Source organism: Perca fluviatilis, chromosome 18, assembly GCF_010015445.1.
Source record: "Perca fluviatilis chromosome 18, GENO_Pfluv_1.0, whole genome shotgun sequence".
Taxonomy (NCBI): Eukaryota; Metazoa; Chordata; class Actinopteri; order Perciformes; family Percidae; genus Perca; species Perca fluviatilis.
In genome coordinates, this window is record NC_053129.1 from 31,682,662 (window position 1) to 31,706,508 (window position 23,847).

General features: G+C 41.8%; 1 protein-coding gene across 2 annotated transcripts in view; it reads left to right on the plus strand.

Moving 5' to 3' along the window:
- LOC120547115 (serine/threonine-protein kinase D3-like) overlaps positions 1-21,702 on the plus strand; it is an 83,956-nt gene extending 62,254 nt beyond the window's left edge. The window contains exons 11-19 of one of the 2 annotated variants that reach the window (XM_039782544.1): positions 1,917-2,193; positions 7,581-7,633; positions 7,773-7,845; positions 8,893-8,999; positions 15,320-15,481; positions 16,909-17,007; positions 17,133-17,400; positions 19,888-19,973; positions 21,190-21,702. In XM_039782544.1, coding sequence (XP_039638478.1) covers positions 1,917-2,193; positions 7,581-7,633; positions 7,773-7,845; positions 8,893-8,999; positions 15,320-15,481; positions 16,909-17,007; positions 17,133-17,400; positions 19,888-19,973; positions 21,190-21,363 — 1,299 coding nt within the window. In that variant the 3' untranslated portion in view covers positions 21,364-21,702. The remainder of the gene's footprint in view (positions 1-1,916; positions 2,194-7,580; positions 7,634-7,772; positions 7,846-8,892; positions 9,000-15,319; positions 15,482-16,908; positions 17,008-17,132; positions 17,401-19,887; positions 19,974-21,189) is intronic. The other variant, XM_039782543.1, reaches the window with a different exon arrangement.
- The last annotated feature ends 2,145 nt before the right edge of the window (positions 21,703-23,847 follow it).

Below are 23,847 nucleotides of genomic sequence, written 5' to 3' on the forward strand. Positions count from 1 at the left end.
GTTGCGAGATTGTTTTTTCAACTTCGGTTTGCGAAGAATGAACTATAAAGCTCAGATTATTTATATATATCCATATCATCACGGATTCAATCCCAAATGCAGCTCTAATCTGAGCATTATAACAATATCCACTGCTTCACAGCCAGACAGAGCAGCTAAACTCTCTGGTCAGTGGCTGTAAACAGTCGGAGCTCGGCCTTTTGAACGGAGTAATAGGCACTCTAAAAGAGAGCCTGCCAACCACCCAAATACACAAATACTTGTAGGTTAATACTCTAATGCACTGTTAACTCATTGCGCGGCTCGCGAGCCTACTGCGGCTTGCCAAGCGTTAATTTGCGGCTCCCACAGCAGTAAATAATACGGTGATATGATCATGCAGTTAATACAGATATTTAATTATTAATTATTAACAATGAATTATATTAAAAACAAGCAGGGCTATAAAATAACCCTAAGTCTGCTCTATTACAAATAATTTAAATTTAAAGCAGTGGTAGCCTCGTGAGAGCGTCCTGATCTGGTGAGCTCCAGTTTTCCACTCGCAGATCAGTCTGGCATCTATAGATGGAGAACATTTGGAGCCGTTCGCCAAACGACCGACCAATCAGCGTTGGTTTTGAGGCGGCTTTAGGTGTGACGCAACGAGAAGCGACTGTTCAGTCTAAACAACGTGGCAGCTTCCTCGGATGAGATGATCAGGCAAGTTTTATCAAAATTAGAAAGTATTCCTTCATTGAAAGAAGGGCAAAAAACAGCACTGGAGGCTTTTCTCGGAGGAAAAGATGTTTCTGCTCTTCTCCCGACTGGTTTCGGCAAGAGTTTGATCTGATTGGTTGATTTGGCCCCGTCTATCACCAACTATAGGTGGTGATAGACAGGTGGTTTATCCAATCAGCTAACCAGGATTTTCGCCTCTTCCCAAAAGTTCTCCAACGGAAAGTTCCCAGATGGATATGCCGAGCAAATGCGAAGCGATCCATCTGGCGGAGTCAGTGGCATTACAAGATTGAAATATAGGCTTGACAAGATATTTAAAAAAAACGTTCCAACCTTTTTTGAATTTCCATATGAAATGATCACGTGTGACGTCAGGTCGGTTCAGCTGCGGCTCTTTTTCATTCTCCATCGTGTCCCTCTCTCCTACCCCACCTCCTTTCATCTTGTGTGCCAGCGACCTGTTGACCTATACCACAAAGCGCTGCAGAAACCTTCCTTTGAACAGAGCGTGGTGAGGGAGGGGGTGGAGGAGATGTGTGGTGGTTTTTGTGGAAGCCTCTGGTCGCTTCCCCTGCCGTCTCTCTCTCTCTCTGGCTCGCCGCCACGCTGCCTCGTGCCCAAAGCGGCTGAGGCGCGTCCTGCCTTTTAATCAGAGCGCCAGGATGAATCAGGCGCTGATCAGCGTTTGTGGTTTGGGGGGGGGCGAGGAGAAAGATGGAGGGGAACTTGGCAAAACACAAAACGTTCAGATGACACAGAGGGGCATAAAAACACCACTGAGCCGATAGTTCTCCTTTTATATGTTTTGATCTGGCAGCGTTTAGGCTTTTTGGAGGGGTGGAGTTTTTTTTTTTTCCTGCACTCTGCCAGAAAAGGAAGGAAGGAAGGGATGTTCAAACACTGATTTCAAAGAGCAGCTCACAGTTCAGCAGAGAGAGGAGAAGTGTTAGGATGAAGCTAAAACAGTGTCCTGTGGATCATTTCAAGACCTTCTGGATGCTTCTGATTGGTTAAAATGACTTTTAAAATGGTTTTAATAAGTACAGTGTACCAGAATGTGAAGAGAGGAGTGCAGAGGTTTGAGTTTCTGAGCTGAAAGTGGAAGTACGTCCAACAAGATGAACATTTTTTGATTACTTGGGCCTTTTAATGAGGCTTGTATCTAAGTGTTTCTATTTATCTTTAACAAACTGCAGGAGATCCCCCTGTCCGAGATCCTCCAGGTGGAGCCGGCGCAGGACTTCGGTAGCCTGCCCCAGGGCAGCAACGCTCACTGCTTCGAGGTGATCACGACCAACATGGTGTACTACGTCGGGGAGGACGGTGGCGGCCTGCATCACAACCCCGTCCTGGCGGCGTCCGGCGTGGGGCGGGACGTGGGCCAGAGCTGGGAGAAGGCCATCCGACAGGCGATGATGCCCGTCACGCCCAAGGCCAGCGTCGGCACGGGGCACAGCCAGGGGAAGGACCACAGTGAGTAACGGCCGGAGACTTACTTAATGTTCTCGTTGGCATAACGATATGTAAAGATAACAGCATAGCTACGGTTCAAAGCCAGCTTTTAAAGTCTAAACTCTTTCTCTTTTTTTTTACCAACGTTCTTTTTATTGTTTTCACAACATAACAGAGAAATACAAAGAAATACAGTTACATGTCTTGAACACACATGTCTACCCGCCCCCCCCTCTCAAGTAATTCCAGATCTCGGTTGGGAATCAGGCCAATTAATTAATCTATTTTGGTCCATTATATAGGAAAAATTAAAAATAAAGTATATTTATGTAATCTTAGATACTGCAAAGTGCTACTGTTTACATGTCCCCAGGCTCATCCATCACATGTGACAAATCCGTTCTTAATACATAGCAAATGAAGGGGTCCCAGATTTGGTGGAAATTATGTTGTTGCCGTTTTATTGTATATGTAATTTTCTCCAAGGGCGAGAGTTGTAGATAGCTCAGACAACCACCTGCTTACACTTGGACTTCTGGTATTTTTCCATGAGAGGGCTACTACTCTCTTTGCCATTAACACACTTAAGTCTACAAATGCACGTTGATATTTCTCAATCTTCAAATTATCTGGGTAGAGACCAAATATAAACAACTGTGGGGCTAAGGGTATTTGAATCTGTAAAATATTTTGAATACATAGTTTTATTTCTTGCCAGAATTCTTGTCTAAACTCTTTCTCTTTTTAAGAAATCGAAATAGACAACAGTAGCCTTGTTGTGATGTGTAGTTTTTTTTAAAGATAGACAACAGGGTAAGGGTGAGGTCATTAATGTTGACGTTTTTGGCGAGACAGTCAATTAAGTAAGTAGTTTACTGCTGATAGGGGGGTCTTTGTGTAAAACTGGTCAATCTATGCAGTGGAATGGCACAAAAGTTTTTTTAAATTGGTGCTACATGGCCAGAAAAATGGGAAAGAGTAGGAAGAAAAAGGGGCTGGGAAAAGGGCTCTCGCTCAAAGGCTAGAAAACCTACAACTACCAGAATGCACTGCGCCGGACCAATAAACGCTGCGGCTGGTCGTTGACGTAATGCGAACCCGTCACAGACAGACAGCCGGCTGGTAACAGTTAAACGGAAAGCTGAAATATGATTCTGAAAACATTTTAGGTTAGAAATAGGCAATAAATTAACAAAATCTTGAGAAGCACTGCCTAGTTTTACGGTTTCATCTAAGTCTGGTCTGAGTTTTCAGAAAGAGAGAGAGAGAGCGGGGCGGCTGTCGCTCAATCCACTTCTGTACTCGTGGTCTCTGTATGCGGATATACGGTACAGTCTGTAGTTCGAGCAACAGCCCTCGGGCCAGCAGAAAAACGTGAGTAGGAAGATCTGACCGCTGCTAAGATCGATGGGGGTTTAACATAGTTCATTTACTACCAACATTGTTATGATACAAAGTTGTTTGAATATTGAATATTGGCAAAGTATCCCTTTCAAGGAGGACAGGCGAGTGAAGATGTCGGGCAATTTAAAACATTTAAAACATAGCAAAAATGTTCCAAACACAAACCAAAACATATTAATTTGTTGTGCTGCAATGTGGCATTTATTTTATTTACTTCAAGGTTAGTTATACACCTGCGATATGATTTATTTAGCTGAATCTTTGTCTAGTCACCAATGTATAAATTTACTAAAAAGAAGAAGTTTCAGCAATATATTAAAACACTGAACACTGTAGGTTTTAACAAACGTACTCAAACCAGGAGAAAATAGTGCATTTGTTGGGGAGTATTTTCAGTTGCAGGCTTGTCCTTTTGCCTACATATGATGCGTCTTTGAGGAAGCATTAAGAAAATAAGATCTAAGATGGTCCCGAAAATGATCCCTGAGGCACTCCACGAGTTGTCAGAGCTACAAGGTAAAACGCTTTTCATGAGTAGGATTAAAAAACATTAGAACTAATTATTAGAAAGCCATTGAGGTTAACGAGGAACCCACAACCCTGGTAATTTCACTGCCTGCCTTTACCCTTTGACACAGTAATGGAGTCATTTATTTTAGATCACATTAGACTCTGATATGTTTTTATGGTTTAATGGATTTGTCTGTGAAAATCTTCCAAATATTGTTTCGGTTGTCTGTATATACATATTGTCTGTTATATAAGCCCACCGCCCACACACACACACACACACACACACACACACACACACACACACACACACACACACACTGCTGGCATTTTAACATGATTGAAGGGATTTCAGAGGATTTACTGCTCTGATTCATCTCAGGTTAAAGTGTCTTTTTGTCTAGCTACGCTAAGCACATGTTGACTCCATCTCCGTACTGAACACACAAGCATGAGTTTTATATTACGGTAATCTTCTCATCGAACTCTCGTAAAGAGGGCAAACAAGCGCATTTCCCAAAATGTCAAACTATTCCTTTTAAGCTCCTGTAAACGATTTACGTTATTCAAAGTAAAAGCCTTTTAGGGTTGCGACGGATTCTGCTCTTTGAATTGCTGGGGGGCTTTTAGTTTGAAACATTTGGAGGAAGTGTACCGCAAACAATACCAACAGCAAGTTAACAATTTTCACTAAAATGTGATCATAGTTTGAACATAGGAAATACACAGTTTGACTACAGACCTGTACTTCACACAGTTTACATTTCTGTCCATAACGTTACATAAACTCTCTGGAGGATGACCTAAACGATGACCTGAACATCAACAGGCTGCCTGCTTCCAGCAGACGGTCGGTATCGATCGCAGGGAGGGATGACCTGATCAAACCCTGGGCCAGCGATCTGAAATCAATATCAGCTCATCAGTTAAAAATCCTCTGAACAGAATGTGCCTTCGGCTTTTTAACGTCAGGCTGAATTAACACAGCATGAAACAGTCAGAGCTTCCTTTTATATGCATGTACACGTACAGTGGCACTCATAAGTATATGAACCCATGCTACAGTTAGACTAAAAAGAGGAATAAAAACATCATCTTTTGGAAATTGATCTTAATGTCTTAATTAAAAAAATTAGGGAAAATCCAACCTTTAAGGACACCAATTTTCTTTGTGAATGAATAATGTATCGTAAATAAATACATGTTCTTCCTTAAAATACAGGGGGCATAAGTCAGTCCACCCCTATGTTAAATTCCCATAGAGGCAGACAGACTTTTATTTTGAAAGGCCAGTTATTTCATGGATCCAGGATACTATGCATCCTGATAAAGTTCCCTTGGCCTTTGGAATTAAAATAGCCCCCCCACATCATCACATACCCTTCACCATACCCCCCACATCATCACATACCCTTCACCATACCCCCACATCATCACATACCCTTCACCATACCCCCACATCATCACATACCCTTCACCATACCCCCACATCATCACATACCCTTCACCATACCCCACATCATCACATACCCTTCACCATACCCCCACATCATCACATACCCTTCACCATACCCCCACATCATCAACATACCCTTCACCATACCCCCCATCATCACATACCCTTCACCATACCCCCACATCATCACATACCCTTCACCATACCCCCACATCATAACATACCCTTCACCATACCCCCACATCATAACATACCCTTCACCATACCCCCACATCATCACATACCCTTCACCATACCCCCACATCATCACATACCCTTCACCATACCCCCATCATAACATACCCTTCACCATACCCCCACATCATAACATACCCTTCACCATACCCCCCACATCATCACATACCCTTCACCATACCCCCACATCATAACATACCCTTCACCATTCCCCCCACATCATAACATACCCTTCACCATACCCCCACATCATCACATACCCTTCACCATACCCCCACATCATCACATACCCTTCACCATACCCCCACATCATCACATACCCTTCACCATACCCCCACATCATCACATACCCTTCACCATACCCCCACATCATCACATACCCTTCACCATACCCCCACATCATCACATACCCTTCACCATACCCCCACATCATCACATACCCTTCACCATACCTAGAGATTGGCATGGTTTTATGTCAGTTAGCCTAATAGCTGGTTTGATTTGCATTGAGAGATGATCTTATGGAATTTATAATTAGAAATACATTTATGTATTTACGATACATTATTCATTCACAAAGAAAATTGGTGTCCTTAAAGGTTGGATTTTTCCTATTTTTCTAATTAAGGCATTTCCAAAAGATGTTTTTTTTTATTCCTCTTTTTAGTCAACTTTAGCATGGGTTCATAAACTCATGAGTGCCACTGTATTTAAACCCAGATATATAAAAAAAAAAGGGTTCAATGTTTGTGATATCTGGAAAATGATTTAAAGGTCGTTATCACAGCTGGAAACATCCTCAGTGTTCTTTCATCACGTGTTGAACCAACAAATCTCTCTCTTTAACAAACATAGGAAATGAGATTTTAATGATCTGAAGGTTAGAAAAATAAAAAAAACCACACCTCTGTGTGGGTTTACACGTGTGTGTGTGTGTGTGTGTGTGTGTGTGTGTGTGTGTGTGTGTGTGTGTGTGTGTGTGTGTGTGTTTGTGCGTGCTTTATGGGCTTACATTAGGGCTTCATGGGTTACTTGCACATTTATACAAGGACTGCACAATGAATGGCAATTTTACCTAGAGCTGGGCGATATTGAGAATATCAGATATCCCGATATTTTCACCAAATACCTCGATATCGATACTGTAGGGTTGACAATTGGTACTTTCACAAAATATGCACACAATGATATTTTTGATAAATGACCATCAGTTATATTGATGTAATAACTAAGTGGGTAAAGGCACATAATAGAACCGCTAGAACAGTCTGGTGTGTTCAGAAAATGACATCACTGTACTGTAATGCAGCCTTTAAAACCATGAACAGACTTATGTCATATCAGGATATTACGATATCCAAAATTTAAGACAATATCTAGCCTCATATGTCAATATATTGCCCAGCCCTGATTTTACCAATATTGTAAAATGGACTAGTTCAATATCCAAATCGCGGCGCAGTATTTGTTAAAGGCAAAATATGTGTCAGACCATTCTGAATGAAGTATTGTGGTGCTGCGGAGACATCCCAGCCTACAAAACCTATCCTACAGACTACAGAAAGCATCTTTGTTTGGTACACATCCTGGCAAAGATCACGCTGTAATCATTTTTCATTTTTAAAAGTTTAACATTTTGTCAAAGAAAATGAGAATATTGCTACAAAAATGATCATTTCCTCCAATATGGTGAATCCTATCTCCGTCGCAATATCAGTCATAAATAAACGCAATTAGATATTTTCCTCGCATCGTGCAGCCCCGATTTATATATTGTGTTGTTGTTCGTCTCGTGTCTCCTCAGAGGAAGTCTCCATCAGCATATCGGTGTCCAACTCCCAGATACAAGAAAACGTGGTAAGTCTTCCCTCGTTCATGCCGTTGTCACGTTTTATTTACCGAGGTAGTGACAAATGTCTCGTATGATAAACCAAACCCAACCATGTTCCGATAGAAAGATGTTTTCTGAAACCTGCGTGATCTCTCTGTGGTTCAGGATATCAGCTCGGTGTATCAGATCTTTGCTGACGAAGTCCTCGGCTCCGGACAGTTTGGGATCGTCTACGGAGGTGAGAGGCAGAAAACGGCACTCAACGGTTCAAACCCAATGAAACGATGAGCCTTACACTATCACATCACACCGTCTTAAAGGACAGTCCCGGCGCAAAATGAACCAAGGGGTTAATAACACATGGGTACAGAGTCGACCGTTCTCTGGGACATGTTTTCATGCTAATCGAATGTGACCAGTTTTAGCGCAAACCGCTAATTAGCTTATAACGCTAGTCATCAGGGCATGCAAAAGTAAAAAGAAATCGCTATTTCTACACCACTAACAAGGCTCAAAATAGCACCACACTTCCACGGTAGCATAATGAGGGTCCCTACATGTAAACCGAAGCATTGAGAACTTTGTAAGTGTACAGACAGTATTTTAAAAAGATACTTTATAAAGACAGTACCGTTCGGTATACAGGCAGGCGCTATCTTGGGAAAACATTCACGCTGTGTAACCACTAACATAGCTCAAGCACGGTTCATGTAGTTTACATGTAGGGACCCTCATTATGCTACTGTGGAAGTGTGGTGCTATTTTGAGCCTCGTTAGTGGTGTATAAATAGCGATTTCTTTTTACTTTACCAGTGCCACGACGACTAGCGTTATAAGCTAATTATCGGTTTGCGCTAAACCTGGTCACATTCGATTAGCATGAAAACATATCCCAGAGAACGGTCGACTCTGAACACGTGTTATTAACCCCCAATGGTCATTTTGCACCAGAATTGTCCTTTTAATCTGCCATGAAGAGGCTCACAGCATTTTATTTAAGACATATTCATCTTTCTGTGTGAAAATGTGGGAAAATATAGAAGCTAAAAAAAGTCCTGCTGATTCAAAATCGCTGTCTCTAAAGTTAGTTGAATTATAGATAAATAACTAGAGAATGCTGTATGTTGAAAGGCTGTGGCTTCACTGGATTGCTGGGTTGAATGTGTAAGAAGTAGTAGGTGAAGGGAGTAGGAATAGTTGTACGAGTGGAGAATGGGTTTAATCAGTATGAACGTCATTGACAGCGTTAAATATAAGTAGAGAGGTAACGCTTCGTCTTCTGCAGGTAAACACAGAAAGACCGGCAGAGACGTGGCGATCAAAATCATCGACAAAATGAGGTTTCCCACCAAACAGGAGAGCCAGCTGAGGAACGAGGTGGCCATTCTCCAGGTACAACACACAGTGGCTGCCAGCAGCTGAACACAATGTAGAATGAAGTGGTGTACTAACATCTGGAACAATAGAGGCAGAAACATAGAAACAACTTAGGGCTCCTGCACACTGCCTGCGTGGCGTGAGCGTGGCCTTTCTGTTGCGTGGCGGCTGCGTGGCGTTTTCTACGTCTTTGCACACCAGAAATGTGTCTGGCGGCGCTGCCGCTGCTGCTGCTGCTGCTGCTAGCCTTGTCTGTACACATGTATGTAATGAAATAATAGCGTGTTCTTCAACTTTATTTAGTCAATATTTTTGTTTTTGTACATTTGTTTGCACATATTTCGATATTCGATATCTATATATATATATATATATATATATATATATATATATATATATATATATATATATATATATATTATATATATATATATATATATACAGTGCCTTCGAAAAGTATTCGGCCCCCTTGAACTTTTCGACCTTTGCCACATTTCAGGCCTCAAACATAAAGATATAAAACTGTAATTTTTTTGTGAAGAATCAACAACAAGTGGGACACAATCATGAAGTGGAGCGACGAAATTTATTGGATATTTCAAACCTTTTAAACAAAAAAAAACTGAAATATTGGGTGCAAAATTATTCAGCCCCCTTAAGTTAATACTTTGTAGCGCCACCTTTTGCTGCGATTACAGCTGTAAGTCGCTTGGGGTATGTCTCTATCAGTTTTGCACATCGAGAACTGACATTTTTGCCCATTCCTCCTTGCAAAACAGCTCGAGCTCAGTGAGGTTGGATGGAGAGCGTTTGTGAACAGCAGTTTTCAGTTCTTTCCACAGATTCTCGATTGGATTCAGGTCTGGACTTTGACTTGGCCATTCTAACACCTGGATATGTTTATTTGTGAACCATTCCATTGTAGATTTTGCTTTATGTTTTGGATCATTGTCTTGTTGGAAGACAAATCTCCATCCCAGTCTCAGGTCTTTTGCAGACTCCATCAGGTTTTCTTCCAGAATGGTCCTGTATTTGGCTCCATCCATCTTCCCATCAATTTTAACCATCTTCCCTGTCCCTGCTGAAGAAAAGCAGGCCCAAACCATGATGCTGCCACCACCATGTTTGACAGTGGGGATGGTGTGTTCAGGGTGATGAGCTGTGTTGCTTTTACCCCAAACATAACGTTTTGCATTGTTGCCCAAAAGTTTGATTTTGGTTTCATCTGACCACAGCACCTTCTTCCACATGTTTGGTGTGTCTCCCAGGTGGCTTTTGGCAAACTTTAAACAACACTTTTCATGGATATCTTTAAGAAATGGCTTTCTTCTTGCCACTCTTCCATAAAGGCCAGATTTGTGCAGTATACGACTGATTGTTGTCCTATGGACAGAGTCTCCCACCTCAGCTGTAGATCTCTGCAGTTCATCCAGAGTGATCATGGGCCTCTTGGCTGCATCTCTGATCAGTCTTCTCATTGTATGAGCTGAAAGTTTAGAGGGACGGCCGGGTTCGTAGATTTGTAGTGGTCTGATACTCCTTCCATTTCAATATTATCGCTTGCACAGTGCTCCTTGGGATGTTTAAAGCTTGGGAAATCTTTTTGTATCCAAATCCGGCTTTAAACTTCTCCAACAACAGTATCTCGGACCTGCCTGGTGTGTTCCTTGTTCTTCATGATGCTCTCTTTGCTACGCGGACCTCTGAGACTATCACAGAGCAGGTGCATTTATAAGGGAGACTTGATTACACACAGCTGGATTCTATTTATCATCATTAGTCATTTAGGTCAACATTGGATCATTCAGAGATCCTCACTGAACTTCTGGAGAGAGTTTGCTGCACTGAAAGTAAAAGGGGCTGAATAATTTTTCCGCCCCCCTTTTTCAGTTTTTATTTGTTAAAAAAGTTTGAAATAGCCAATGAATTTCGTTCCACTTCATAATTGGGACCCACTTGTTGTTGATTCTTCACAAAAAATTACAGTTTTATATCTTTATGTTTGAGGCCTGAAATGTGGCAAAAGGTCGAAACGTTCAAGGGGGCCGAATACTTTCGCAAGGCACTGTAGATATATATATATATATATACACACACACACACACACACACACACACACACACACACACACACACACACACACACACACACACACACACACACACACACACACACACACACACACAGTAGAGGCCAAAAGTTGGGACACACCTTCTCATTCAATGTGTTTCCTTTTTATTTACATGACTATTTACATTGTAGATTCTCACTGAAGGCATCAAAACTATGAATGAACACATGTGGAATTATGTACTTAACAAAAAGTGTGAAATAACTGAAAACATGTCTTATATTTTAGATTCTTCAAAGTAGCCACACTTTGCTTTTTTGATAACTCTGCAAACCCTGGTGTTCTCTCAATGAGCTTCATGAGGTAGTCACCTGAAATGGTTTTACCTTCACAGGTGTGCTTTGTCAGGGTTCATTAGTGGAAGTTTTTCCCTTATTAATAAAAAGCAAAGGGTGGCTACTTTGAAGAATCTAAAATATAAGACATGTTTTGAACTTCACCACTTCTGTTAAGCTACATAATTCCATATGTGTTCATTCATAGTTTTGATGCCTTCAGTGAGAATCTACAATGTAAATAGTCATTAAAATAAAAAGGAAACGCATTGAATGAGAAGGTGTGTCCAAACTTTTGGCCTGTATAAATTCCCTTTCCTGAGATAATAAAGTCCATGTTATTGTTTTATCAGAATACAATTGAAATACAATTAAAAAATTACATTTATATATGTGCATTTATGTCAAAACCTCGAGACTTTCAAAACATCAAAATGTAATTTATTAATATGTATTTGTGTCAAAACGACATATAAACATCTTTTCCTATTCTATTTTGCTTGGAAACGTTTCCAATACGCTTGCTCATCGCGTGAAAAATAGGTGTTGGTCCATTTTCTAGCACGCACGCAGGCAGCGCGCAAGCTCTAACCTGTTAACGTGGGAGCCGAAATAAAAATGGACATGCCACACAGCTGACACGCTCACGCCACGCAGGCAGTGTGTAGGAGCCCTTAAAGTGCCCATATTATGAAAAAAACACTTTTTCTGGGATTTGGGGTGTTCTTTTGTGTCTCTGGTGCTTCCACACACATACAAACTTTGAAATAAATCCATCCATGCTGTTTTGAGTGAGATACGGTTTCTGAATGTGTCCTGCTATCAGTCTCCTAGTGAGCTGTTCAAAATCGGCTCGGACTGTGACATCACAGTCCGAAATGAGCTTGCTAACCACAACCGTTAGCTCGTAGCGTTAGCATTAGCATGCTAACGCTAATGCTAACACTAGCATGGTACCTCGTTCTCAATAGCAAAGCCCTGCTACAACAAACACAAGTTCACCATAATCTACAAAAGAACTACTTCCATGTGCGCCCTCATTTAGAAGTCTCCCAGCTAATCCTGCCTTGTAACTGACTGAAGTTGGAGAAACAGGCTTTCTTTTACTTCTATGGAGCTAGCTAGCTGACATGATCTACATCTGAGCTACTGAGCATGTGCGAGTGCAATCAAAGATAGTACAGAAGAAGAAAAGAGGTCTCACTCTGTAGCTAAAACAGAAACCAGGTGAAAAGAGGATCTGCAGCAGTGAGAGAGAGCTGTGCAGTACAACAACAATATGGTGTTTTTTGAAAATTAAACCATGTAAACCTATTCTGGTACAACCTTAAAATACAATTATGAACCTGAAAATGAGCATAATATGGGCGCCTTAAGCCGCATTCGCACGGGATAAGCGAGGTGAAGGTTTTATTTGAATTTACTGACATATCTGTACCCCAAGAGTTGGCTACCCGGAACGACAGCCAGGGCCAGGCCGCCCAACGCACTTGGGTCGGGGTTACATATATCTGTTTGGACCAGGCCCGGTAGAGGTTACCAAAGGCGCATACACTGTCTTCCCACCCGCAGCGGCATCAACACAGCATATTACCGTCAGCCCTCGGACGAAGCCGCCGGGAGCGTGGCGACTCGGGGACCAGACTGATCTCATGAATTTGGCGTACGTATGACACGCCAATTTGTATTCCGTTTTTGCGTGTTATGAAGACGTATAATCGCATTTTTGCGTGTATATCAACGCAAATCGGCCGCCATTGGCCTATATTGCGAGTCCATTTCTGCCGTAGCGAGTGGTATAAAGGAACGGGGGATTGGGTAAGGAGGTATGTTGGGGTGGCAGAGGGGTAAAACACAGGACTTTCACCTGGGAGAGCCGGGTTCGCGCCTCGCGTGTGGCGATTTTTCGGCCGTTTTTTTGTTTTAAATTTTTTGTTTTTAATAAGCCTTACCCAATGTTTCTTTCCTAAACCCAACCATTTGTTGTTGTCGTAAGCGTGTTTTAGTCGTTATTTTCTGTGTTTTTGTCACTGTTTTGTCACTAAAGCCTTTCCCTGTGTTCTTTTCCTAAACTCAACCATTTTTTTTTTTCTTGCCAGGCGTGTGACGTTGTTCTCGCGATAGATGCGTCGCGTTCCCGCGATACGCCGCGTAGCGCTAACGGGGGCCGACGGGTAGGGTCTGTTTACATCAGCTGTTTCCAGCGTGTATCATACACGTGGATAGCCGAAAATGGCGTAAAATAACACGCCATTTGGCTTTATGAAAGTGGTGTATATATTTACGCAAAGTCATGATGCCATGTTGCGGGGACCGAGGTCTCCGGTCGGGCATGGGTCCAGACTAGGTTGGCCATGAAAGGCGGCGTCTGCAAGCCCCCCACGATCCCATCTCCTTCTTTGCGAGAGGGACAAAAAGGCGCACAGGGGACCAAAACCTTGAAAAATGTCGTATCACAGGGGACTTATATTATCACAGGAGCTCGGTGTTCGGCGAAAAATGGTAGGTCATTTGCGGGGGAATTTTTACTTGACAAATTACAGACGTTTGATCCGATTCACACGGGATTAAAGCGCCCATATTATGCTCATTTTCAGGTTCATAATTGTATTTTAAGGTTGTACCAGAATAGGTTTACATGGTTTAATTTTCTAAAAACACCATATTGTTGTTGTACTGCACAGCTCTCTCTCACTGCTGCAGATCCTCTTTTCACCTGGTTTCTGTTTTAGCTACAGAGTGAGACCTCTTTTCTTCTTCTGTACTATCTTTGATTGCACTTTCCCCTATGCGCAGTAGCTCAGATGTAGATCATGTCAGCTAGCTAACTCTAGAGACAGTAAAAAAAAGCCCGTTTCTTCAACTTTGGTCAGTTACAAGGCAGGATCAGCTGGGAGACTTCTAAATGAGGGCGCACATGTAAGTAGTTCTTTTGTAGATTATGGTGAACTTGTGTGTGTTGTAGCAGTGCTTTGCTATTGAGAACGACGTAGCATGTTAGCGTTAGCCGGCTAACGCTAACGCTACGAGCTAACGGTTGTGGTTAGCCAGCTCATTTCGGACTATGACGTCACAGTCCGAGCCGATTTTGAACAGCTCACCAGGAGACTTAAGGCAGGACACATTCAGAAACCGTATCTCACTCAAAACAGCATGGATGGAATTTTTTCAAAGTTTGTATGTGTGTGGAAGCACCAGAGACACAAAAGAACACCCCAAATCCCAGAAATTGTTTTTTTTTCATAATATGGGCACTTTAAGATCACAGACAACCTCCATAATTATTTCAAATGAATAGAGAGGTCACCAGGTAATACTAATCCTGTGCTTGGAAGCTTAAACTGATTGGAAGATGTCTTTTTTTTCTATTCATTTCTATCTATTTGTCTTTCATTTTGATTTCTTATCTTGAACAACCGAAAAGAAAACATTGAAAAGAATGAAAAAGGAAGGTATAACGTAACCCTTGTGTTGTCTTCCCGTCGCCCATGCAACTTTTACTTAGTTTTTCTGGGTCAAAATTTTAAATTCAAACTTTTCAACATTTTGTTCTTTTTTTCGACATTCACTTTACCCGACGTTTTTGTTACTTTTTTTCCAAGTTTTTGTTACTTTTTTTCCGATGTTTTTGTCACTTTTTTCAATGCTCTTATTTTTTTTTTTTTCAAATGCTATAGAATTGAATAAACCACCGAAATTCAATGAAAGTAGTGAACTGATCATTTATTTGACTTGTGTGTGAAGAATAATAGTTGTATGGCACCACCCATGTTATTTATTTGACAATTTGGTTGAAAGAAACCCAAATTTCTGATATAGAAACTTTTTGAAAATGGGTCAAATTTGACCCGAGGACACCAGGAGGGTTAAATGTTGAAATGCCTAAGAGCTGTAGTTCACTGTTCTTGTTTTGAACGGTTTTCCGACAGAACCTGCACCACCCGGGGATCGTTAACCTGGACTGCATGTTCGAGACGCCCGAGCAGGTGTTCGTCATCATGGAGAAGCTCCACGGCGACATGTTGGAGATGATTTTGTCCAGCGAGAAGAGCCGGCTGCCGGAACGCCTCACCAAGTTCCTGGTCACGCAGGTCGGTGACGACCCTCCGAATGATGGCGATCAAAAGTTTCCAGATTATCACGTCTCGTTCTGGTCGATTCATTGACTAATAATTGAGATAAAAGTCGTTAATGTTGATGTTGCGTTTACAGCTCCCCCAGACTGGACAAAACCCATATTAATGCATTTTTAAACACGGTGGTAGATAAGAGTTAATCCCGATTCTGCAGCCACATTTTGGTAAATCTATTCAGAAACTGAATTTGTTGCAACATTCAGGAGAAGTTGGACAATTTTTACATTATTTTTTAGATCCGTATGTGTGAATTTGTTTGCACATTTTGACTGAGGTCTTTTAAAGGTCCCATGGCATGAAAATTTCACTTTGAGTTTCTTAACATTAGTTCCCCCAGCCTGCCTATGGTCCCCCAGTGGCTAGAAATGGTGATAGGTGTAAACCGAGCCCTGGGTATCCTGCTCTGTATTTGAGAAAATGAATGCTCAGATGGGCCGATCTGGAATCTTCTCCTTATGAGGTCATAAGGGGAAAGGTTACCTCCCCTTTCTCTGCTTTGCCCGCCCCGAGAATTTGGCCTGCCCATGAAAAACAGAGAGCCACATCATGGCTTTTAAACGAGCAAAGTGGCAACCTCCATCTTGCCCCCCCCCCTTCTCAATAGCATTTAAAGCTACAGACACAGAAATGGCACATCCTAAGGAAAGCTCATTGTGGGACTGGCTCTAGTGGCTGTAATTCTGCACCAAGGCTGAATTTCGGGAAAGAGACTTCAGATACGGTATTAGGGGACCACTAAGGTCTATATAAATGAGACTTCAGATACAGTATTAGGGGACCACTAAGGTCTATATAAAAGATACTTCAGATACAGTATTAGGGGACCACTAAGGTCTATATAAAAGAGACTTCAGATACAGTATTAGGGGACCACTAAGGTCTATATAAAAGAGACTTCAGATACAGTATTAGGGGACCACTAAGGTCTATATAAAAGAGACTTCAGATACAGTATTAGGGGACCACTAAGGCCTATATAAAAGAGACTTCAGATACAGTATTAGGGGACCACTAAGGCCTATATAAATGAGACTTCAGATACAGTATTAGGGGACCACTAAGGTCTATATAAAAGAGACTTCAGATACAGTATTAGGGGACCACTAAGGTCTATATAAAAGAGACTTCAGATACAGTATTAGGGGACCACTAAGGCCTATATAAAAGAGACTTCAGATACAGTATTAGGGGACCACTAAGGTCTATATAAAAGAGACTTCAGATACAGTATTAGGGGACCACTAAGGTCTATATAAAAGAGACTTCAGATACAGTATTAGGGGACCACTAAGGCCTATATAAAAGCATCCAAAAAGCAGCATGTCAAGGATTGTTTATTTCCTTCTACGCTCCGACTCAGCTAGTACATGTTGTGTCTGTAGATCCTGGTGGCTCTGAGACATCTACACTTCAAGAACGTCGTCCACTGTGATCTGAAGCCGGAGAACGTTCTCCTGGCCTCGGCAGAACCCTTCCCTCAGGTTAGAACAACTCCACTAACTGTCTCGTTTCTTTCTGGTGCTTTAAATGTTTGCTGGGACTTCAGAGAGCTCAGCTGCACATTCACGACTCAAACTTTAACATTCCCCTCTTGTTTTTCCTCCAGGTGAAGCTCTGCGACTTCGGCTTCGCTCGAATCATCGGGGAGAAGTCGTTCCGCCGCTCGGTGGTCGGCACGCCGGCCTATCTGGCGCCCGAGGTGCTTCGCAGCAAAGGCTACAACCGCTCGCTAGACATGTGGTCGGTCGGCGTCATCATCTACGTCAGCCTGAGCGGGACGTTTCCCTTCAACGAGGACGAGGACATCAACGACCAGATCCAGAACGCTGCCTTCATGTACCCATCCAACCCCTGGAAGGAGATCTCGGAGCAAGGTAAGGGACGGTTTAAATCATCAGTCCTCCACAGCGCTGCGGAGGAGGGTCCGGCTAGTCCACACAGCATTCCTGTATGGGAGAAAAATGTGCTCTGGTTTATTGGTATTTCTTTAAACCAATCACAATCGTCTTGGGCTGGACGGAGCCACGGTGCCTCGGCAAAGTAGCCTCGGGAAGGAACTTGTTTTGGTGGAACGTGTGTACGTTCAAAAGTAGTTTTAGTCGTGCAACAGAAAACTCAGATTGGACAGATAGTCTAGCTAGCTGTCTGGATTTACCCTGCAGAGATCTGAGGAGCAGTTAACCAGAGTCCTCATGAATCCACCGGAGGTTAGGCAAGGCAAGGCAATTTTATTTGTATAGCACAATTCAGCAGCAATGCGATTCAAAAGTGCTTTACACAAGACATATAGACAGTTAAAAATATACAAATTGAGAACAGATGAAGAAACAGTGATAAAAAATGAATGAATAAAGAATACAATTTAAATACAAAAATGAATTAAGAAAACAACACAAAGGAAGAGGAAGGTAACGGACATCCGGCCGAAAAGAGGGACATCCGGCAGGATTTCCTGCTGCAGCGGAGCAATCCCAAAGGTGGAACATCGTGGCTATAGAGTAAATATGTAAACTAACTTGCCGCAGATGTTCCAAACTACGCTACAAGCGTAAAATAAGGACAGTCTTCTGTTTATATTTTTTACGCGAGGTGTGTGCGGACCTTTTACACAGAAAAGGATCAGAAAGTGTCTATATGTCTTTTAAATTAAACTACCGATATACAGGAAACGACTTAATGTCAGGGAGCGTCTTGGCAGTTTGGTTTGGAGAGTTTCTGTTTTTATTTCTTGTTTCCTGTCACCTGCGTCCTCCGATAACCGCTGACAGTAGATTGGCGTTTTCACAGCGCTGTGCCGGCTCCAAAAGAAACTGAAGTAACAACAGTCTCGCCTGTGACTCGCACAATCCGACGCCGCACACATTCAATGTAGCCAAAGCGTACGACGTAAGGAGACGTCGCACCACAGCTGAAATTATAATAAGCCACATAAAATGGAGGGGAAAAAAAACTCCTTAACATGAAGCTAATAAATGTAGAACTGCAACAATTAGCACATTCATCTATTAGTTGATTGACAGAAATGTCATTGTTCAAAAAATGCCCAAACATGCTGTAGTTGCAGCTTCTCCGATGTCAGGAATTGCTGCTTTTCTCTGTTATACAGTACAGGCCAAAAGTTTGGACACACCTTCTCATTCAATGTGTTTTCTTTATTTTCATGACTATTTACATTGTAGATTCTCACTGAAGGCATCAAAACTATGAATGAACACATATGGAATTATGTACTTAACAAAAAGTGTGAAATAACTGAAAACATGTCTTATATTTTAGATTCTTCAAAGTAGCCACCCTTTGCTTTTTTGATAACTCTGCAAACCCTTGGTGTTCTCTCAATGAGCTTCATGAGGTAGTCACCTGAAATGGTTTTACCTTCACAGGTGTGCTTTGTCAGGGTTCATTAGTGGAGGTTTTTCCCTTATTAATAAAAAAGCAAAGGGTGGCTACTTTGAAGAATCTAAAATATAAGACATGTTTTCAGTTATTTCACACTTTTTTGTTAAGTACATAATTCCATGTGTTCATTCATAGTTTTGATGCCTTCAGTGAGAATCTACAATGTAAATAGTCATGAAAATAAAAAGGAAACGCATTGAATGAGAAGGTGTGTCCAAACTTTTGGCCTGTGCTGTATATCATTGTAAACTAAATATCTTTGAGTTTTGTAAGCCTTAGTTGGATAAAATAAGACATTTAATGATGCCAGCAAGGACATTTTTCACTCTTATAGACCAAGCAATTAATCGAGAAAAAGATAAGTCAGTAATGGAAATATTTGTGCGTTGCAGCCCTAAATAAATGCAGGTATATTTGTGGACCAGCGCATCACTATCTATAGATGTTGTCCTTCAAACAGTTTGTAGTGCCGGAGATAAAACAAGTTGTAGTTGGAAAGTTGGAAACCAGATTTACAGTAAAACTAAACTTACAATGTAAAGGTTTGATGTATTTTTTTAACAATACGTAATTATTTAAAAGCGTATTTATGTTGTTTTTGCAGTTTCTTGTCCTGTGTTTGGAGGATGCTGATTTGGTTAAGGACCCTGAATCCTATAGTTTTGTGGAAATTTTGTTTCATAAAAGTTTAAAAAAATGTACCTGAATAAACGGTCCGGTCATCAGTGTGGAAAAGAAGTCTGTAAAAGGCTTAATACGTCCTGTACATCTACACAACATGCAGTCTACACAGCTGACACATCGTAACAGCTGCACGTCGTTTACCTTTTACGTGTTCTTTTTATCTTTTTAAAATGTGTTTTTATTTGAGCTATTAAATCCGTTTGCCTTTTGAAAATGAAACCGAGACGTGACTGTGGATCAAACGTCGGTTCCTGAGTGTTTGTTCTTCTTCCTCACAGCCACAGACCTCATCAATAACCTGCTGCAGGTGAAGATGAGGAAGCGCTACAGCGTGGACAAGTCGCTGAGTCACCCCTGGCTGCAGGTACCCAGACTTTAACAAGCTTTTTATTTTACTTTAACAAACCTCAGGACTCTCTGCAGCAGGACACAGGTCATGCTGGAACTTTCTGTCAGTAAGAAGCTGATTTAGAAAATATGTTTCATGTTCATACTTGTATTTTGTGTTTCTATTACAACATGTTTACATGCTTTAAAGTGCTCATATTATTCTCATTTTCAGGTTCATAATTGTATTTAGAGGTTGTACCAGAATAGGTTTATGTGGTGTAATTTTCAAAAAACACCGTATTTTTATTGTACTGCACATTGCTGCAGCTCCTCTTTTCACCCTGTGTGTTGAGCTCTCTGTTTTAGCTACAGAGTGAGACATCTCACTGCTGTTCCATCTTTGTTGGGAGTCGCACATGCTCAGTACCTAGGTAAGGACTACTAGCCAGTCAGAAGCAGAGGACGAGGGCGTGCCCTGACAGTACCTAGGTAAGGACTACTAGCCAGTCAGAAGCAGAGTATGAGGTGCCCTGACAGTAGCTAGGTAAGGACTACTAGCCAGTCAGAAGCAGAGTATGAGGGCGTGCCCTGACAGTACCTAGGTAAGGACTACTAGCCAGTCAGAAGCAGAGTATGAGGGCGTGCCCTGACAGTACCTAGGTAAGGACTACTAGCCAGTCAGAAGCAGAGAATGAGTGCGCCTGACAGTACCTAGGTAAGGACTACTAGCCAGTCAGAGCAGAGGGATGAGGCGTGCCCTGACAGTACCTAGGTAAGGACTACTAGCCAGTCAGAAGCAGAGTATGAGGCGTGCCCTGACAGTACCTAGGTAAGGACTACTAGCCAGTCAGAAGCAGAGAATGAGGGCGTGCCCTGACAGTACCTAGGTAAGGACTACTAGCCAGTCAGAAGCAGAGTATGAGGGCGTGCCTTGACAGTACCTAGGTAAGGACTACTAGCCAGTCAGAAGCAGAGGATGAGTGGACTTTGGGCTTTTTCACTTTGTAAACCTATAACGTGCACAAAAAAAGATATATATCACAATAAAGGAAAGGTGAAAAGCCAAAAAGCATAATATGAGCACTTTAAGTTGAATATGTAGATATGTGGAATCATATTTTCTACTTTCTCAAATTAGTTAAGCTGCTTTACAATGTTCCCACGTACCCCTGGTTGGGAATCAATGGCGTACTGCACCTTTTAATACTTGCTCCCGGGTTTTAAACGGTGTTGTTGTGGTCCTCTTGCAGGACTACCAGACCTGGCTGGACCTCCGGGAGTTTGAGACGAAGCGAGGCGAGCGCTACATCACCCACGAGAGCGACGACGCGCGCTGGGAGGAGCACGCCGACGAGAGAGGCCTGCACTGCCCCAAACACTTCATCATGTCGCCCAACCTGGACGACATGGACGAGGACCCCTAGCGTTCGCCACCGCGCAGGGCGAGACGTTTTCCCGCCAGGCCAGCGGCCCGATCCGAGGCGACCCTCGACGGTGGCGGCCGCGGCCGAAAGGCGGCGCGGTGTGTTCGCGGAGGCGGCGGTCAGGCAGCTGTGTGACGACACTGTGACGATTATTCAGGTCCAGAGAAGTTTTTAATTTTACTTTTTCTATTTCACTGCGATTTTTCTACAAGCCAACAAACACACCGAGTGAGCCAAGGGCTAAAAACGACACAAATCCAGAGCCTTTATATACATACACACACACACACACACACACACATATACACACACACACACATATATATATATATATACACACACACACACATATATATATATACACACACACACACACACACACACATATATACACACACACACACATATATATATATATATACACACACACACACATATACACACACATATATATATATATATATATATATATATATATATATATATATATATATATATATATATATATATAATATATATACACACACATTTTCAGCTCATATAGCATATTTTGATGACGTCATCGTTGCGTCTTAGATCATGTAAAGCTGTGTAGAGATGTTCTGTGTGACGCTAACTCAGAAGAACCAAACGCGTCTTGATTACGTTCTGACTATAATGTACATTTTGTTTTCTTGTTGTTCTTTGTTGGGATGTCTTTGCACTATTTGGGAAAGTCTTTTAGAATTTCACTGATAACTTTTTAGTTTGTTAATCTGCAAAAGTAAACTTCTTCCTAACCCCCCAAAAAAAAACTAAATTGTTGAAGGGAGGAAGACTGAATTCTCAGGTTCTTATGACTAGCGGGGCAATATATTTTATCTAACGTTAGCATTAGCATCGCTCCACACAGCACTCTAGGATACTGTAGCAGTAGCTGTTGTTATAGCAACAAAAGACGCTCTCGGCTGCTTTTTGGAACCAAAAACGCTGCCAGCTTCTTCTTTTTTTTTTTAACCACAAAAGCGCCCTAGTCAACTTTTTATTGTCAAAAAAAGACAAGTGTGAACGTAGCCTAAGGATTTTGCTCTGTACTGTTTTTTTTTTTTCTTCTTCTAGAAAATAGACTTTTTTACGACCAGATAATAGTCCCGTGAACTATCCCTAACGCTAACCCTAGCATGCTAACAAGCTAAATGTCAACATGTTACAGACGGAAACCATTCAGGTATTTATTTATTTTTTTAACCAGGGTCTTTGTTCTCTCGTAGTTGTGGCCGTTCTCACTAATATGTCGTGCTAACTCTGCTAACTCGCCACCTCCACCGTAGAGCTTCAGGAAACGAGACAATCTGGCAAACAAAAAAACGCCCCGAAAACATATCGGATCAAGCGCACAAAATGACCTAAAAGTTTCCAAATAAACCAGACAGAAAAGATTTCAAACTTGACTTCTCTACGAGTCCAACACGGGACGCATCCTCCTCCTGCGTTAGCTTCTGTAGCTAACCGTGTACCATTCGCAGACATTTAGCATTTTGTGAGTATGGAGTATGTTATGTAGTTTTATTTTGATGGTGTCAGTTATTGTCGTTGATTTTCCATTCACTACGCTAAGCTAACTAGCGGCGGCGCTGCCGGTGTTGCACCGGACTAAAACGATGCATGCACACAAAATGCATTGGCCCCCCTATCTACAGCCAGGGGAGACCGTGATAAGAACTATTTCAACACACGGTGGAGTATCCCTTTAAGACTCAGGAACTCCGTTGAGATTACCCAGATTATTCTTGTAACTTTTCGTACTTTTGCAGAGAAACAAACTCAAAGAGTTATTTTCCGAGAGATTGTCCCTGAAAACGTTTTGTTGGACGAAGACGAGCCGAGAACCGAGCTGCTATTGTCTTTCTCTTGTCTTTCTGTGGACTCCAGCCTGAGAATTTATTTCACACATTTTATATTTTTGCAAGAAATTGTTTGTGTCACGTGGATGATTTTTGTTTGACGGAGGAGAATATTAAATGGTTTTACTTTGGGAAAAAAATAAAAAAATCTCATTTTACATTCCAGTTATTCAACTGATTCACAGTTTTAGACGTTCATGTAATAAGCATATTTTTTGCTTCCACTATTTTGCTTTATGGCGAGATGGTGGAAGGAGGAAATAAGATTTCAGTTATGAGGATTTCACACAAAAGCACAGACATCAAATGGAGCAATATGTCTTCTTTTAAAGGTCCACTGTGTAGGAATTTCTCCCATCTAGCGGTGAAATTGTATTTTGCATTCAAACAAATAGTGCTCTCGCTTGTTCAAATGCGTGTTGAATCTACGGTAGCCGTTATGTACCAAGAAGCTACGACAACATGTCTTCCAATTTTCGCTTTTTTGGCGACGAGGATTCCTTCTCCTGTGGCTCGGCATCAGTCTGATCCTCCGTTATGAACTGAAGGGCAGTTGCAGGCTTTCAAATGTGCCAGGGAAGCGACAAGCGCCTCTCGCTGA